The sequence below is a fragment of the Loxodonta africana genome, chromosome 18, assembly GCF_030014295.1.
Source record: "Loxodonta africana isolate mLoxAfr1 chromosome 18, mLoxAfr1.hap2, whole genome shotgun sequence".
NCBI lineage: Eukaryota > Metazoa > Chordata > Mammalia > Proboscidea > Elephantidae > Loxodonta > Loxodonta africana.
In genome coordinates, this window is record NC_087359.1 from 69806450 (window position 1) to 69823368 (window position 16919).

The 16919-nt window shown below is 52.4% G+C and overlaps 3 protein-coding genes across 6 annotated transcripts; 1 reads left to right on the top strand and 2 right to left on the bottom strand.

Moving 5' to 3' along the window:
• Window positions 1-232: 232 nt before the first annotated feature.
• On the bottom strand, window positions 233-6478 carry CTDNEP1 (CTD nuclear envelope phosphatase 1). 3 transcript variants are annotated; one of them, XR_010318453.1, is made up of 9 exons: window positions 6031-6474; window positions 3093-3159; window positions 2877-2995; window positions 2620-2691; window positions 2079-2195; window positions 1744-1855; window positions 1195-1279; window positions 752-894; window positions 233-605 (listed from the first exon to the last, which is right to left on the bottom strand). XR_010318453.1 is itself a non-coding variant. In XM_003416885.3 (8 exons), the coding sequence occupies exons 1-8, from the start codon at window positions 6130-6132 to the stop codon at window positions 834-836; spliced, it is 735 nt and encodes a 244-aa protein (XP_003416933.1). In that variant the 5' UTR covers window positions 6133-6474; the 3' UTR covers window positions 233-833. The 3 variants fall into 3 exon arrangements, 2 of the variants coding, with proteins under 2 accessions (XP_003416933.1, XP_010594867.1); XM_003416885.3 differs by having other exon boundaries at window positions 233-894; XM_010596565.3 differs by lacking the exon at window positions 1744-1855 and having other exon boundaries at window positions 233-894; window positions 6031-6478.
• Window positions 6479-6965: 487 nt separating this feature from the next.
• ELP5 (elongator acetyltransferase complex subunit 5) lies at window positions 6966-13881 on the top strand. 2 transcript variants are annotated; one of them, XM_023556394.2, is made up of 8 exons: window positions 6994-7394; window positions 7537-7597; window positions 7683-7763; window positions 9593-9813; window positions 11513-11694; window positions 12223-12318; window positions 12447-12547; window positions 13230-13881. In XM_023556394.2, exons 1-8 carry the CDS (start codon window positions 7349-7351, stop codon window positions 13342-13344), a joined length of 903 nt encoding a protein of 300 aa, XP_023412162.1. In that variant the 5' UTR covers window positions 6994-7348; the 3' UTR covers window positions 13345-13881. The 2 variants fall into 2 exon arrangements, with proteins under 2 accessions (XP_064127770.1, XP_023412162.1); XM_064271700.1 differs by lacking the exon at window positions 12447-12547 and having other exon boundaries at window positions 6966-7394; window positions 13230-13340.
• CLDN7 (claudin 7) lies at window positions 13873-16140 on the bottom strand. The gene is made up of 4 exons (XM_064271701.1): window positions 15538-16140; window positions 14524-14688; window positions 14315-14399; window positions 13873-14208 (listed from the first exon to the last, which is right to left on the bottom strand). Exons 1-4 carry the CDS (start codon window positions 15758-15760, stop codon window positions 14046-14048), a joined length of 636 nt encoding a protein of 211 aa, XP_064127771.1. The 5' UTR covers window positions 15761-16140; the 3' UTR covers window positions 13873-14045.
• Window positions 16141-16919: the final 779 nt, after the last annotated feature.

Genomic DNA, 16919 nt, shown 5'->3' on the forward strand with positions numbered 1-16919 from the left:
TCTCATCATTTCGCGCTTCTGTATTCTGCGGTGCAGAAGCTCAAGTTCCCTCAGGACACATGGCTGTTATTTGCGCCCAGGGCATGTGGTGTGCTTACCGCTCCATTCCCACAAAGCCAACCACTCACCACCACTTTTCCTTCCCTTCAGGCCCAAAAGGAGTCTCTGGCCCTTCTGCCTTGGACACAGGATTCCTCCCTTTCCCAAACCCCAGAGAAGGACCTAGGGCAGCTTTGGTTTCAAAGTTATAATGCATGGTTTGAAAGAGAGGAAAGAAAAAAAGAGAAAGCTGGTTACAGGTCTGAGGGAATCTAGAAGAGAGAAAAACAGAGGGGAAAAAAGGGTGGGACAAGTTTGGGGAAAATCCAGTGGCCCAAAATGCCAGTCTCCCCACCCACAGCCCAACCCTCGGAGCAGAAGTGAAGAATTAGATTAGTTTCGTACAAGAGTTTTTAAAAAATCAAATCACAACAAAGCTGGTTTGGCTTCTCTCTCAGCCTCCAGGATCAGCGTCTCTGTGTATGTCTCTCTCTCTCAATCTGGCCAGTCTGGCCTCTCCACCACAGACACTTTCAGTATTCCCAGGCCTCCGCCTGTATCCCAGTCTGGGTTTTCAGGGAGTGTGAACATGAAGTTAGAGTGAGGCTGCTTCAGAGTCTGGCCCACGTATCCATCCAGACTCCCAAGTGGAGTGTGTGGCTCCCAGGGCAAAGAGGGTGGGAGGGGCAGACCCTGCCCAGGCAGTCCTCACCATTAGACAGGGATCAGACAGCATCCGAGGGCTCACCCTCCCTCTCCCCCCCACCCCAACTCAGGTGGAGGGGGAGCAGCTGTCACCAGAGCCTATGTTGGTGAAGGTTTCGGCTCAGCACAGAACGGACGTCAGCGGTGAACCTGGGATGACAATAACTTGCATTGGTAGAATGTCTTATAGCTTATATCCTGACAATAATCACATAAGACAACCTCACTGGAGATACGGGACAGGAACTGTCACCATTTTTCAGATGAGACCTAGGTTGTTTGCCCAAAACCCAGTGGCTAAAAGGTGATAAGCTTTGGGGTAAGACGACCTGGGTTCCAACACCCAGTTCTTAAGGTAAGAAAGGTAAATTAAAAAGGGCAGACTTTTATTCCTTCTTGGGACCCCCACCCTCTCCTCTGCAGAAATCTAAGTGTGCAGAGCACACCTACCTGAGGGCATCCAGCATGGGGAGCAGATTGAGAAGTGCTGTGTCACTGGGGTCACTGAACCAGGACTTGATGGGGATGGCGTTGTCTAGCATAAGTGAAAATGCAGATGGGAAGATGCAAAAAATTCGAGAGAAGAAGTATTTTTTAGTTTATTTCAGGGGGGTCAGGGGAGATCATTACTAAAAAATACATACTTCTCCCCACAATTCAATAACCTAAGTAAATACTTCTGACTTATTCTTCAAAATAAGGTTAACTTTTAAATTACCCAGATTTCATACTAGTGTGAGGCTTCTATTTAAACCTACTGTCATTGTGTCTAACTTGACACAAATCTGATCTGAGAAATCTGATTTATGGAACGGATATATATTAGAAAAAGAGATCTCATTTGAAATCAAGAAATAACTTGCATCCAGACCCCATGCAAACCAGAGAAGTCCTGTTCTCAAGGACCACTGAAAGTCTCCTGGCCCCTACTTCATGCAATCAGACCACCACCTCAGAACCACCTGCTGGTCCTGACAGACTCACCACCTTCCCCCATACCTGGATGGCTCCTATAAGCCCCTGGGGAGTTATCCAGGATCACAATGCTGGAGAGGTCACTGTGGACTACAGAGAGGTCCTTAATGTAGCTGCCCAACTCCAAAGTGCAGTGCTGGAAAGCAGGGTGAGCTGGGCATCAAAAGGAGACTCGCCCTCAGTGGCTGTTCCTTCAATACTTAGGCCACGGACAGCCAACTCCCACAAAGGGGATTATGCATACGCCTCCCTCAAACCCCCAAAAGGTCCCATTCCAAGGCAACTGCCTGAAATCCAGGTCTCTCCCCAGTGGCCTGCTTCCCGAAGCTCACTCTTACACCTGGATTCTAGCCCCTGACCTGTCTGTAATATCTCCTCTTGAGAATGCTTCTGCTATTGTCCAGTTTGTCGGCCACAGCAGAGCCATAAATCTCCATGCTCGCTGTGAACACCACCAGCTCGTACCACTGGCTCACCTGTATCAGATGGGGGAGAAGAAGCAGTCAGAGAGGAGAGGTGATCATATGTTTACACATGCAGCTCTCTTTCCCTAGGACTCAGGCCTAGTCCTTCAGGCCTTCCAGCAGCATCGAATGTCTCTTGGGACATAACATTCTGAACTTCTCTCTTAACACCTAAACTCATTATCTTAGGCATCCTACACCCTTAAGATTCAGAGATCTGAGAACAAAAGAGCAGGATGCCTGTGGATTAATGGAATCAGCACAACAAATAAACCCGAAAACTGAAAGCCATTCCCCTATCATCCTACAGCCTCCCCTCCCCAAAACTTCCCTTACCCATTTCTCCTCACCCTTACTTCCTCCAAGTTTCCTAAATTCACAAAACTCTAAAATTGTTCTTTCATCCCAGAGTTCCCTATAGCTCCTACAAACTCACCACTTCTAAGAAGAAATCCACATGAGGCCTCTTATGTACAAAAAACCGGACGGGATGTTTGTCTATTACCACCTATAGAGGTACAAAGGAGGGTGGAGGAAATCATGAGCACAACACAGGCCTAGAGGACCCCCCACTGCCTGCCTGCCTCCCTCGCTCCCGTTAGACAGATGCTGGTCCCAGGGAATGGGGATGGGACCCTCCGGGATGGGAAAGAGAATCCACCTGTGAGCAGAGTAACAGATACCCCCACATACCTTTAGGATGAAGTCAGGCGGCGTTCCAGGCCGGACTGTGGGCCTCAGAACCCCATCATGGTGGGAGTGAATAAGTGTCTCATCCAGATCCAGTACCAGTATCTTCCTCTTCACCTGGCCTGAACCACAAAAGGATGGGATAATACCAACCCGACCTCCAGCCCAGAGCTTGGACCCTCTTCACCTTAAAGGAGTCTTGCCAGCCAACAGACTCACCTAGCCGATTCCGGGACACAGGAGATAAAGGAAGAATATCGTATCGAACAGTTTGGTACTGGATTACCTAAGAATAACAAGGAGAGGATCAGGCCCTTGACAAGGAAATCTTCCCCGGTACCACCACCACCAAAAAAAAAAAAAGCAGTTGCTGTCGAGTTGATTCCAACTCATGGCACCCCCTGTTGTTTCAGAGTAGCACTGAGCTCCACAGGTTTTCAATGGCTGTGATCTTTCGGAAGTAGATCACCTGGGCTTTCTTCTGAGGCACACTCTGGGTGGATACAAACGGCCAACCTTTCAGTTAGTGCTCAGCCATCTGTGCCACCCAGGGGACTCTTAGTAACAACTACAGGTAACGAATATTGAGCATTTATCATTTATTATATGTAGTTGTTTGTCTCCTCAGTTAGAATGAAAACGTGGATCTTCATCGTGGTCATGGCTGTATTCCCAGTGCCTAGAATAGTGTGCAGGAGTCCCTGGATGGCACAAACAGTTAAGCACTGGGCTGCTACCAACGGTTGGCAGTTCAGAACCACCCAGAGGCACCTCAGAAGACAGTCCTCGCGATGTGCTTCCAGAAAGTCACAGCCTTACAAAACCTATGGAGCAGCTCTACTCTGCACACACATGGGCTCACCATAAGTCGGAATGGACACAACAGCAACTAACAACAAGAAAAGTGTAGCGGGGTGATCTGTAAATATTAGTAGAATCAATGAAGTGGGGAAGCCAGGGCTGAACCCATGAAGTCTGACCAAGAACCTGCTCTCTTAACCATAAATCCCACCCTCTCAAGTTAGAAACTGAGAGCCTCAGATTTCTCAGTGGACAAGGGAGTAGGGGTCAAAAGGGGAGACCATGGACCCCTGAGGGGTATGGAGGATGAGGGAATCCAGAGGTTATCAGGTCAACTAAGTTCCTCTGGCTGGGGGCCACTAGGCCTATTTTAACCAACCACCTGTCCACTTCTGTCTCTACTAGCCAAGTCACAAGTTGCAGAGAGCCTCCGCCCTCTGAATAGCCTCCTTTCCAGGTACCCAGGACAAGGCACAGAACATTGGAAAGCCCCACCTGCCAGGCCAGCTGACGGTATGGAGAAGGCCAGGGTGAAGTAAGAGGTGTAGAAGGGACAAGGATGTCACCACTTCAGCCTTACAGCCCTGCTTTGCCAAGCGGCCTCTTGGAGCTCCTATGTCTAACACCCAAATCTCCCCCATGCAAAGCCTGGCAATTCCCTCCTCTGCTCTTTTCTTCTGAGGCACAGACATATGCTCTTCTGTCCACCTCTAGGCCCTGAGCCTCACCAGAAACAGGCTCCCCCTTTGCAAACCAAAAGGCCCTCTCCCCATAATCCCAAGGCATCTGTCCTTCTTTTCTTTCTGGACCGTGATGAGGGCCGAAACAGCTCGGGTGTCCTGCTCTGCTATCTCAGGTTGCACATGCCGGGCATGCAGGGAATGCACCAAGCATCTGCCAGAAAGGGGGTGGCGAGGAAACAGATTGAAAGGGAAGACAAAAGGCTGTGGGGTCAGTGCTGCCCAAAGGAGAGCAAGTTTGGAAATATGTAGCCTGCGGATGGGCTGGAGCAGTACTCTCCACCTCGAGCAGAAAACTGATGTGTTGGGAGTGGGGGAGGATACCAAAGGACTGCTCGGGACAGGTGAGGCAGAGAGGCTGAGAGCTAGCATGGGAAGAAAACCGCAGGAGCTAGCCCCACACACCTCAGCACCTCTGACTCCCAATTCCTCTGGGCACCTAGCTCTGTCTCAGGGAAACAGCCCTGGCTACAACCTTATCAACCTGAACAATCCTCGTGTTAAATCAGGGAGTAGAAAGAGTAAACTGGTAAAGGAGAGAATGAATCAAAGACCAGGCCCATTCTTCCTAATCAAGAAGTCAACCACCACTACCACCCAGGGCTTTGTAGAAATTCCCTTGACCTGGGCAGGCCCTGCCTGGTGTTAGTCTTTCAGCTCTTACTGAGGTATGCCAAAGAGTACACATGGGAGACCCTCTGTGCCCCAGCTCGCTGAATTTTCCCCAGGTTCTTTCAGAGAATTCTCCCCAGTGGTGATGAGAACACAAGGGCACATTCATTAAATGATGTTATAGGAACTTTGACTTTGGAAAAAGGTATGGGGGAGGGGACAGAGATGCCTGGGTATATCCACAGTCTCCACTCCCCACAGTCTTCCTCAAAATGCTGGGGTCTCTTGGAGAAACAAGTTTGCTCTCAGATTCAGCTCCAGCAACTGAGGAACAGCTGTTTCTGATAGAGACACTCAGACTTTAATGTGCTTCCTCCCACACCTAAATAAGCCCATGATAAAGGCATCTTATATAGTCCCAGTGTCTCCATAAATGCAGACACTCACACCAACACTATGAATTAAGTTCCAGGGCCTTTTTGGAGGAGTTCCTTAATGCAAGGGTTTCTCCTTCACACTCAGGGCTTTTCTCAAGTTCCCATCCTTGTTTGTTACATATGCCCTCTCACCCACCCCCACCCTTGACACACAAGCTTGTGTCCCCCTTGTTATAAGACCAAACACAGAGATTCCCAATAGGACGGTCTTTCACAAACCCACATGAACAGCTCTGGCTGCCATCAAACAGGTGTTCCCCGCCTCTTGGTTTCTTTAGCAACTTCAGCTTTCTTAAAGAGCGCCCCACCCACTACCGTAGCCCCCAAGAGTTGCCAAATACTGCCCCCATCTCATAAAAGTCCCCCAGATCCATGCTCAACTACAATGATCTCCCTCCTTCCCACCCCCCCCCCCCATGAACCGTTCAGGGTGCCCTAATTCTCCAGCAAGAGAAGCCCCCGACAGGACTCTCTTCCTAGGCCCAAACAGAGGCCCATCACTTTCCAAAAGCCTGTGGGCACCGCGGCCAGAGGTCCCCAACGCCACCAGCGACCACCCAGGCTCACCGTGCGGATCTGCCTCCGCAAAAGGTAAATGAAGAAGCTCCAGAGCTTGGCGGCGAAGGCCACGAACGTGCGCAGCCCCAGCAGACACTGCGTCCGCATCATCCCGATGACCCCGGCACCGCCGGCCCCGGGGCCCCCGCGGCCCAGCTCCGCCAGCCCCCCGGGGGCAGCCCCCCGCCGCCGGGAGGGGGAACGGGGGCCCCGAGTGGCAGGAGAGGCTGCAGAGAGGGACAAGCAGCGGGCGGCTCAGAAAGCCACCCCCGGCGAGGGGAAAATCCAGCGGAACAGGGAGCTGGGGGACAGGCGTGGGCAGCCCGCGGGGGCCCACATGGACGGGGAGCGGCACCGACGGCTTCGCAGAGGTTGTGGGCCGAGACAGGTCGGCCTAGGACGGGGTCCTCCGAGACCGGGAGAGAAGGGGATGGAGAATTGGGGGAGGGGGTAGTGGGGGAGGGGGTTAGGGAGAGGGGAGGGAGGGAGGGGGAGGGGAAGGGGGAAGCGGAGGGTGGCCCGCTGCGCAGGCGCGCTAGGGGGCTGCCCGCGGGAAAGGGGCGGGGGGGCAGAGGCGCACGGAGGGCCGCGGCGGCGGATAAAGGGCCAGCTGAGAGAAAAAACGGGGAAGCAGGGGGAGGGGGAGCCGAAGGGCGCGGAGCGCTAGGCTGGAGTGGCCTCCCCCTCCCCGAAGTCGGGGGTGTCTTAGCCGCTGGAGAGCGGGACCGCAGCCTCTGCAGCTGGATTTCCCACTCTGACGGGCGCCATTTTACCGCCCAGAGGGTTTCCCTCCTCCTCTCTTCCTCCCTCTTCCCCTCTGACACCACTTCCGGTGGTGACGTGTATTCGCTTTACCGAGACTACTGTACCCTCTATTCGGTCTATGGGGGTGGGGATACGGGAGGCGGAGTGCGCCGAACAACGCGGCAGTACCGCGCAGGCGCCGAAGGTGGCGATGGGGCGGGGCCTGGAGTGAAGCTGGCCCTCCTCGAGAGGGCGGGGCGGGTTACGTCACTGCTTCCCAGGTTCGGACTGTCGGGCGGGCTCGAGTGGCCTCGTCCCCCTCCCATCGACAACTGCCCCAACGGCTCTTCCTGCCCCAGTCAAGGCGAAGATGTAGACAGAGGGCGTCGTCCCTACGTCTGTACATCCCTCCGCGTGAGCCCCCCTGGGAATACTAAACATTATCACCTCTCATGCCGGACTGTGCCAGGTGGAAGGGTGGAAGAAATCATGAATAACCCGCCCCTTTCAACCAGAGGGGGCGGGGCCGCGGGCCGTGATGCCATCAGAGGGCGCCCAAGGAGGCGCGTAACCGGTGCTGAAGATGTTGGATTCGCTGTTGGCCCTCGGGGGCCTGGTACTGCTTCGAGGTGAGGGTCAGAGGCGCAGGAAGCTATGGGGCTGGCTCGAGGGGCACTAGTGGAGAGGAAGGGCTCTTGGTCAGGGGTTAGGGGTGAAGATCGCCACAGGTTCACGAAAGCGATGTCATGCTCTATTTGTCGCTCTTCCCAGATTCCGTGGAGTGTGAGGGGCGCAGTCTCTTGAAGGCGCTTATCAAGAAATCTGCCCTCTGGTAAGTATTTCTAGCGCCTTCCGTCCAGGCCTGGAAGGGAGCCTGGGCCTCACCCTTTTGACACCGCACCTCATCTGTGCTTCAGTGGGGAACAAGTCCACATTCTCGGCTGTGAAGTGAGCGAGGAAGAGTTTCGTGAAGGTTATGACTCCGATATTAACAGCCGGTAAGTCACACAGAGCTGTTATGAGTCGATAGTCAACTTGACAGCACCTAACAACAACAAAGTACAAACCGAAAGAGATAACTCCGCGTGGGTCCTGTGTGGCTAGCAACAGAACCTGGTACCTAGCAGCCGGTACTTAAATATTCGTAGAAGGAATAAATATGGGTCTTTCAGGAGGAGAGAATTAGCAAGAGGAATGATGATGAGTGGTGAGTATCTGGGAAGTCCAAAGCAGAGACCATAGAAGTTGAGAAGAAATAATGAAAAGTAGACAGTACAGTTCAGCACCAGAGTGTTATTAGAAAATAAGAATAAACATACTCTGTTTTTTTGAGTTATTCACAATTTGCTGGTGCTTAATTCAGGATGGATCCCAAATCAGCACTTTTATTGCAGACCACTGGGGTACTTGTCCTAGAGGCAGAAGGAATGGCATATGCAAAATTAGACAGGTGGAGAGCTTCCTGAGATGACTGAGGTCAGAGAGATAAGCAGCTACGTGATCATAAAAGGTCTTAATAAAACATGAAAACGATTTTAATGTTATTTTATATGCAGTAGGGAGTTGTTTGGAAATTTAGGAGCAAAAGAATCACAAGATCATACCTGTTAGATTAGTTCAGTGACCAGAATGTGGAGAATGGATTGGAAGAGGGCAACCAGGTAGAAAGGCATTGCAGTAATCTAGGTTCACTCGTTAAGTGTATATACACTGAGCACCAACTGCAAACCAGGCCCTGTGAATGAGGAGGACATGATCCCTGCCCCATTAAAGTTTAGAGAATATTGGTGAGAAGTAACAGTGGTTAAGTGACAGTGGCTTAAAGCACGGCAGTAGGAATGAAGTTCAGGACCTGTGAACTTGTATTACTACAGTAGCTTTTCCACCTGGTCACCCTGTTTCCAGGCTGCCCCCTTCCAGTCCATTCTGTGCATAACGGGTATGGTCTTGCCACTCCTGCTCCTAAATTTTCAAATGACTGTACTGCTTTTAGGATAGCACTAAAGGAAATTTACTGGGTAGAATTCCCAGGATTTGTTGACTGATGTGAGGTAGAAGAAGGCATCCAGATGAGGAAGCATCCCTGAATCCGCCTGTGTGCCTGGTCAGGAAAGATTAAGACCATCAGTAGAATGCTTTCTATTCCTAACCTGAACAGTTTAGTTGATGATGGTAATTTACATTTACTTGTGGAATCCTAAATTTGTATTGGTCATTGTTGAGATAGAGACAGCATTGTACCTTAAGACGGAATTTGCAAGACAAGCAGAAGAGAGGAGGTATCTGGGAACTAGTTTTCCGACCATGAAGCTTTCCCAGGATTTCTAGCCCATGCCATTCTCCCTTTCCTGGACTGCTATTTTATCTGTGGTTAGTACCACATGATTTAATTCTTGATTTTTTTCCTAAAACGCCCTAAAGACAGGAATCAAGGTTTCCTACTTTTTCATTATTCATCTGTAAAATGATATGCTTCAGGTACTGCTTAGGAAGTATTTGCTAATGGTAATAGCGAACATTTATCAAGCATTCAATGTGTGTCAAGCAGTGCTAAACACCAGGAGGTTAGCATCTCTATTTTACAAATGAAGAAACTAAGTCATAGAGAAATTAAATAATATGTAAGATGATCGTGGGCAAATAGCAAAGCAAGCTTGCAGGCTCAAGACTGCCTTGACACAAAAGTCAGTGCTTTCAAACAGTATGTTCTGCTTCTCAGTGTTTAAATATTAGTGAAAATTGAGAAAACAGTTACAAGGTCAGAGGATGAAGTTCAAGATGGAGAAGAAGGAACAGTATTATGTTGTCTCCTCTTTTTGCTTTGCAGATTGGTTTACCATAACCTTTTCAGAGACCCTCTCAACTGGTCAAAGAATGGGAAGGCCTTTCCTGAGGGCCCCCTGGGAGCCTTGAGAGCCTTGTGCAGGAGGACAGATCCTGGTCCTGTCACCGTCGCTCTTGATTCACTCAGCTGGCTGCTGCTTCACCTGCCGTGCACCATACTGTGCCAGACCCTGCATGCTCTGAGCCATCGGAGTTCCTGCCCTGGTGAGACCCCTCCTTCCCCTTCTGCTGCGACCCTAAAAAAAAAAGTCACACCTCTCCAGTTGTTCAAATGTAGACCTGATAAAGGTGCCACTCTGACTTTGGTTCTTCAGTAGCTCCTTGTGGCCTTCAGAACGGTATTGATACTTTAATCATCTGGTCTTTGCTTACTTCCCAGCCTCGTCTCATACACATTGTACGGCTTTTTTCTCTCTAATCTTTTTCTGTAGTTTTCGACTTTGCCGTAATGACATCAGCCGATAGTTTGTTGTTTTTTTTTATTTTTGTTTTCAAGTTCCTGTCTATTCATTCATTTCGTTCATTCAATGAACATTAAATACATACAATGTGTTGGGTATGATTCTAGATAATGGGAAAATAAAGATTAACTTTGTAGTCAGGTCCTTACCTTCCAGGAGCTCAAAGTCCCATAAAGAATACAGACAAGTAAATAGGCAGATACAAGATAGTCTGATAAGGGCCATGATGATAAAGACATACACAGGGTACCTCAAGGAAAGCATTGCTTTGAAGGGTTAGCCAGGAAAGTTTGCCCTGGGCAGAGACATCGGGAACAGCCCTGATGCACATCCTGGGTCAGAGAGTATTACGTTCTTTGATCTCTCAGTATTTTAGTTTGGTCTGTAAAGTGGGAGTGATAATATTAGAAATCAAAGGACGTGTTGCATTGGGAAGTCTGTTGCAAAAGACCTCTTTAAAGTGTTAAAAAAACAAAAATGTGACTTTGAGGACTAAGGTGCACCTTACCCAAGCCATGATATTTTCAGTTGCCTCATATGCGTGCAAAAGCTGCACATTGGAAAAGGACATCCAGAGAAGAATTGACACCTCCGAATTAGAATGTTGACGAAGAATGTCGAACATACCACAGACTGCCAGAAGGATGAACAAATCTGTCCTGAAAGAAGTGTGGCCAGAATGCTCCTTAGAAGTGATGATGGTGAGATTTTTGTCTCACAGATTTTGGACATATTTCCAGGAGGGACCATTCCCTGGAGAAGGACATCATGCTTGCTAGAGTAGAAAGTCAGTAAAAAAGAGGGAGACCATTGACGAGATGGATTGACGTAGTGGCTGCAACAGTTGGCTCAAATATAGCAACAGCCGTGAGGATGGTGCAGGACCAGGCAGTGTTTTCTTCTGTTGTGAGCAGGGCCGCTATGAGTCAGAACTGATTTGATGGCACCAGGATGAGCTACTTGAAATTGCTGTGTTTGTAGGTCCAAAAGGGTCAAATGTTACCAATTTCGTACGGTTCAACCTAAAAATGCTGACCTTAACGTGGATTAAAATGCTTTATTAAAGTGCAGTGCCTAGCACTGTAGGTGCTCCAGAAAAGGGAGGAAATCAAAGACAACCACTGAGATGTTGACAAGTTGCAAAAACTGTAAGTCATTTAGTGTGGAAGAGATGAGGCTGGAAAGTAAGCAGAGACCAGATGATGAAAGTGTTAATGCCATCCTGAAAGCCAGGAGGCGCTAGTGAGGAGTTGAAGTCCAGTAGTGCCTTGATCAGATTTACATTTGAACAAGGATGTATATTAAAGGAGGGCTGAACAAGGCTCAGAGAAAGGCAGTGAACTTGGCCAAAGTAGGTCAAGGATTGTGGCAGAGCTGCAATGGAATCCCTTTCTTCTCTTTTTTATTTTATACCAAGCCGTACATTTCTTGTCCCTTTTCAGACAGCAGCTCCTCAATGGAGCGGGTGCGTGTGCTGGGCCTGCTGCATGAAGAGCTTCACGGCCCAGGCCCTGTGGGGGCACTGAGCAGCCTTGCTCAGGTAGAGGTGACCCTGAGTGGTATGCTGAGCCAGACCTCAGCCAACATCCTCTACCGAAGGCCCCGACAGCGCCCAACTCACCAGGTCAGGAGAAGCAACGGGAGGGCTGGAGGTTGGGGTCAGAGAAGGGGGAGGCGTGGTAGGAAGAGCAACAAGAAAGCTGATATGATTGAGCATTTTCCCGTGCTTTCCACCATTTGTCTCATTTTATCTTCACAGCTATTACGGGAGGCAGATTGTTTATTAGCCACATGGGAAAACAAGTCGAGGGAGGTGGGAATTGAAGTTACTTTCCTAAGGTTATGGAGAGTAAGTGTAAGAGCCAGGACTTGAACTCAGGATTGCTGACTCAGAGACTGAGCTTAAACATGGAAAGATAATGGCCTCCCAGGAAATGGTAAAGGACAAAAGACTGAAGTGGGTTACTAGGGGGAAGAAGGGACAAGTCCATGTGGAGAGGCTTGAAGGAGGGACTCAAATTTGAGGCAAAGGCTGAAAGCAGCCAGCTACACAGTGATTGGGGCCTGGGGGGTTAGATCCTGAGTTGTTCTCTGGTTTATTCACCAAGGTTGAAAAAAATTTTTTTAACTACTGCTTCTTTCTTCTCCCCAGACTCAGTGCTTCTCCATCCTGCCAGATTTCAGCCTGAATCTCCAGGGGATGTCCACCCTAGAGTCTCAGCCCCACCCAGACCCTCCTACCACCCAGGTACCTAAGAGGGGCAGAACAAGGGAATGAATGAAGCTTGGGGTTTGGTGAAAGGAGAGGGAAGACTTTGGGGAAGGGGCTGGGATTCCAGGGATGGGTCAGAGTGGCAGCATCCTTTGTACCCACAGGCGGATCCCACGGCTCACTTAACCTTTAACCTTCGCCTGTCGGAGAAGGAAAAAGAAGCCAAAGATAGCCTGACCCTGCCTTTCCAGTTCAGCTCTGAAAAGTAAGGTTGGGGCCTAAGTGCCCAGGTTCCTGAGTTGAGCCCAGCATCTGGGCCAGAAAGAGGTGGGGTGACTGCAGGTTATTGGTTAACCTCCCAGACTCTTTATAGGGGCTGAAGTCCACCTCCAGAGACAAATCCAGGGCGTGGTTTTCTACCCACCCATACCCTCACCATGGCAAAGGGCCTGTATGTATCTTTTCTCTCTTTTAGAGTGTTGGGTCCCAGCTCTACAATTGTCTGCAGAGCAACCTGGGCCTGGGCTGAGTCAAAGCAGACCAGACCCAGAGGAGGCGACCCTATCTCCAGGCAACAGTGCTAGGAAGACAGGAAGCTAGATGGGTGTGGCAGTTTAACAAGGGCTTCTAAACGCCTGCTGTTCTGTGCCCAGTGTGTGGGTGGATGAAGCAAAACTGTGACAAGATCCTTGCCCTCAAGCTGCTAAGAATTTATGGTACTGTTAGAACAACAGTACAGGAGTATCAGTTCATACCACATAATGTGTCAGCACTAACTAAACATGGAAGTTAGAAAAGGGGAGGTGACCTTGGGCCCAGAAAACAACTTAGAGACCTAAGAGAGGGATTGCTCAAGCAGGAGTCACAGTCACCAGGGAGAGCCATATCCGGAAACAAACCTGTGACCCACTCTCACCAGTGCCACTTCTTCCCTTGCCCCTCTTCAGACAGCAGGCTCTGCTGTGCTCTGGGCCAGGCCAGGCCACCAGCTGCATCTTCTACGAGCCAGATGCTTATGATGACTTAGACCATGAAGACCCAGATGACGATCTAGATATTTGACTGAACAGGAGATTTGGATAGACTGTAATTGGAATGGAAGAAAGAACCTGGGCCCAGAACCATCATCTTTCCATTGTTTGTGCTGGACTGTCCCAGCTCCACCTGTTTCTTGTGTCAGTGGAGGCCCTAGCTTGTGACCCTCAAGCCAGGGAGGAGAGACTGATCAGGACAGAAAATGGGATGAGGGCAGGAGAAGGTGTGAGAACAGGACCCTCCCCCATGCCTAATAAAATCTTTATTAAAAAAACTCTGATAGCTATTTAAGCAAGGGTTGTGACTGGGGGAAACTGGAGGCTGGGAACAGTTAAGAGAAGCCAAGCCCCTTGGTCTTTAGAGTCAATAGCCAAGGTATTGGGGCCTGAATTACAGTGAAAAGGAAAGGGAGGAGGGGCAGGGACAGCCTTGCACATCAATAATGCCCAATAAGCATTTTTGAACAGAGCTACAAGTAAGTGCACTTAGGCTTCAGGCTCCCTGCTAGAATCTGGGCAGGAAGAAGAGACCCTGAAGGGAAAAAAAACAGGCGTGTTTTCCAAAACATTTTTATTACTGTACAAAAAGCACACCCTGCCCCCCTTTTTTTCCCCTCACCCAACCCACCCCCCTCAGAGAACCATACTTTGTGTGCAGCAGGGCTGGGATGACCACAGGGCCTTTGTTGGGCACCCTGCCCACACACAGGCTGAGCTCTCTGCCCCAGGTCACACATACTCTTTGGCAGAGTTGGATTTAGGGTAGGAGCGGGGCGCCCGGTACCCAGTTTTGCTCTCACTGCCTGGACAGGAGCAAGACAGCAGTGCACCCCCCAGAAGGACGAGAGCTGACCCTGCCCAGCCAATAAAGATAGCAGAACCAAACTCGTACCTGTGAAGAGAGGGAATTGGAGTTAGAAACCCAGTCTGCCTCTGCCCTCCTCCCCACTCCAGGACCCCAGACCTGTCCCTTTAGGAGGCAGGGCTCCCAAACTTACTTAGAATTCACGGGGATCAGGGAGTTATAAAAGTCTGCGACAATCTGATGGCCGTACCAGGAGCAAGCTATTAAGGCAGCCAGACCTGGAGACAAAACGGGAGATTAAGATGTAGCGAGCCTTCGACCCACGGCTCTGCTCACCCTTGTTCCTCTGGGACTGGGGAGAGGAGGACCTTTGGGCAGACAGGCCTCGGTCCTGTGGCTCACCTGCCACGATGAAAACGATGCCTCCCGCCATGGCTATACGGGCCTTCTTCACTTTGTCGTCTCCTCCACAGCGCGTGCACTTCATGCCCATCGTGGCCACGAACATGGCCAAGAAGCCCAGCACCAGCGATACCACCATTAGAGCTCTAGTGGCCTGCAAGGCCGCTGCAGGGAAGAGGGAGGGACGCCGTCATTGCTGGTGATGCGGGCGGCTATCGGGCGGCCCCAGCCTTCGCGCCGCCGGCCGCGCCCACTAACCCCTGGACCCTCGTCTGGCGGACGCTCGGGTCCCGCGGCCGGCCTGGGGCCTCGCGGGGGCCAAGCCCCAGACCACGGCCGGCTGGGTCCCGCCCTCCCGGCGCCGCGGCCTTCCTGCTCCCGCCCCGCCCTCTCCTCTCAGGGAGCCGCCCGGGGCCCAGGGTTTCGGTGAAACTGCCCCGGCGAGGGGGAAGGGTGAGCCGGGGCTGCGAGGAGGAGCCGGGCGGCGACCCGAGCCCGCGCACCGCCGCAGGTCCCGGGCCGCGGCCCCGCTCCGAGCCCGCTATCGAGGCCACCGGGTTTGTGGCTTCGGCTAATCGGCCGATAAGATTAGAGGCCGCAGGCGGCGCCCCACGCCTGCCAGGCCGCGCGGCTCCCAGGCCTTCGACCCAAACCCCCTTTTGTTCGAGAGAAATGGGCGGGAGGCGGCGGAGGCCACGGCCTGGCCACAGCGGCTGGGCAGGGGGCGGCCTCAGGCGCCGGCCCCCACGAAGGGTTGGGCCGCGGGCGGCAGCCGCGAGGGGGCCCGGGCCGGACGAGGAGGGCTCTGGCAGCAGGAGCGGCCCGGGTGCGGCCACCCGACCCCGGCCAGCTCCCGCCCGGCACCCTAGCCTCGCCGGCCGCTTCTGCCTCTTCAGCGCCTCGCCCGCTCCCCGGCGACCCCGGGGCCCCGACCGCTGGGCCTCGGCCCTGCCCCGCACCCCACCCCCGACCTCGGCCCTGGGCGCGTCCGCCCCGTCGGTCCCACGGCCTTACCGGACAGAGAGAGCATCGAGTCGTACATTTTACAGCTCATCAAGCCGGTGCTCTGCGTGACGCATTCCATCCACAGCCCCTTGTACATGGCCTGGGACGTGATGATGTTGTCGCCCGCGTACGAGCTCATCTGCCACTGCGGGATGGCTGTGCACGCCACCAGGCCCACCCAGCCCACAAGAGCCAAGGAAAAGCCCAGCAACTGCAGGCCCGAATTGGCCATTTCCCCCCCTCAGAAAAGACGGGGCTCCGGGAGGGCGACCCTGCAGTAAACAGAACTTGAGGGGCAACCCCACACAAAGGCAAGGTGGGATAGAGTTTTAAGTCACCCAAAGATACCAAAAGTTTTTGGTCGGTGACAGCAAATCTTGTCACCCAAAGTGAGCACAAATCGATTCCTCAGGCAGGGCGAGGGTCTCGCAGCAGAGAGGACAGGTTACGCCTGGAGGAGTGGCTCCAAACAAAAGCGGTCTGCTAAGGTCGGGCGGTTCCCGCCGGTGCTGCCCGGGCGACCCTGCCCAAACAAGGTGGAAGGGCTGTATGGGCGCGGTCTCGGGTTCTGGCAGGCCCCAAAATACCCCGGGCTGTCGGCCCGAGGCTGCGGTGCGCGGAAGAGGCTCCTCTGCGGTAGGCAGGCAGGTGCGGGCGGACAGGTGCGGCGCACCTGAGTATATGTAGGGCGTCGGGGCCGCGCCCCCGCGGGCACTGGGTGCGCGGGACGGGAGAGGCGGGACCGGAGGGGCGGCCGAGGGTGACCTGACGTCACCGAAGGGACACTCACCTGAACCGGAAGTTCTGGCCCCCACCCCTCCTAGCCCAGGTAAAGAGGAAGAAACCTGAGTATCAGGGTCACGCCCCTTCGCTTGCCCGGCTTTGACCGGAGGTGGGGAGGAGGCAGCACTTCTTCGGAATTCCAAACTCAAAATCAGCCCCTCCGGACTAGACTTCCCTTAGCGACCCATATGCCCCTTTCCCTCACCCCAACAGGTGCACCTGGGAAGCCGCGGAGCCAGAGCGGGGGGACGACCTCTTCAGTTTCGACTCCACCTCCTCCCCACCAGGACTCTGGGTTTCTGGTCTAAATGGTCTTTGTCCCTCCCTGCTTTCCTCCCCACCCTCTGCTTTTTCCCTTTTTCTTCAGTCTCCTCCCTTAGCGATCACACATTCAGGGGCCCTGGCCCCAAGTCCTCAGAAGTCCCCGCTTCTGCACCTTCTTTAGGATCTCCATGCTCAGCGCCACCACCTCAGCACTCCTCTTCGATGTCCCTTGTAGTCCGTGACCGAGCCTTCCAACAGACACCCTACTTCCGGGCATGGCTCCCCAACAACCCGCGCCTTTCAGGCCCCCCATTCCCATCCCTGACATGACTTAGTACCTGGAT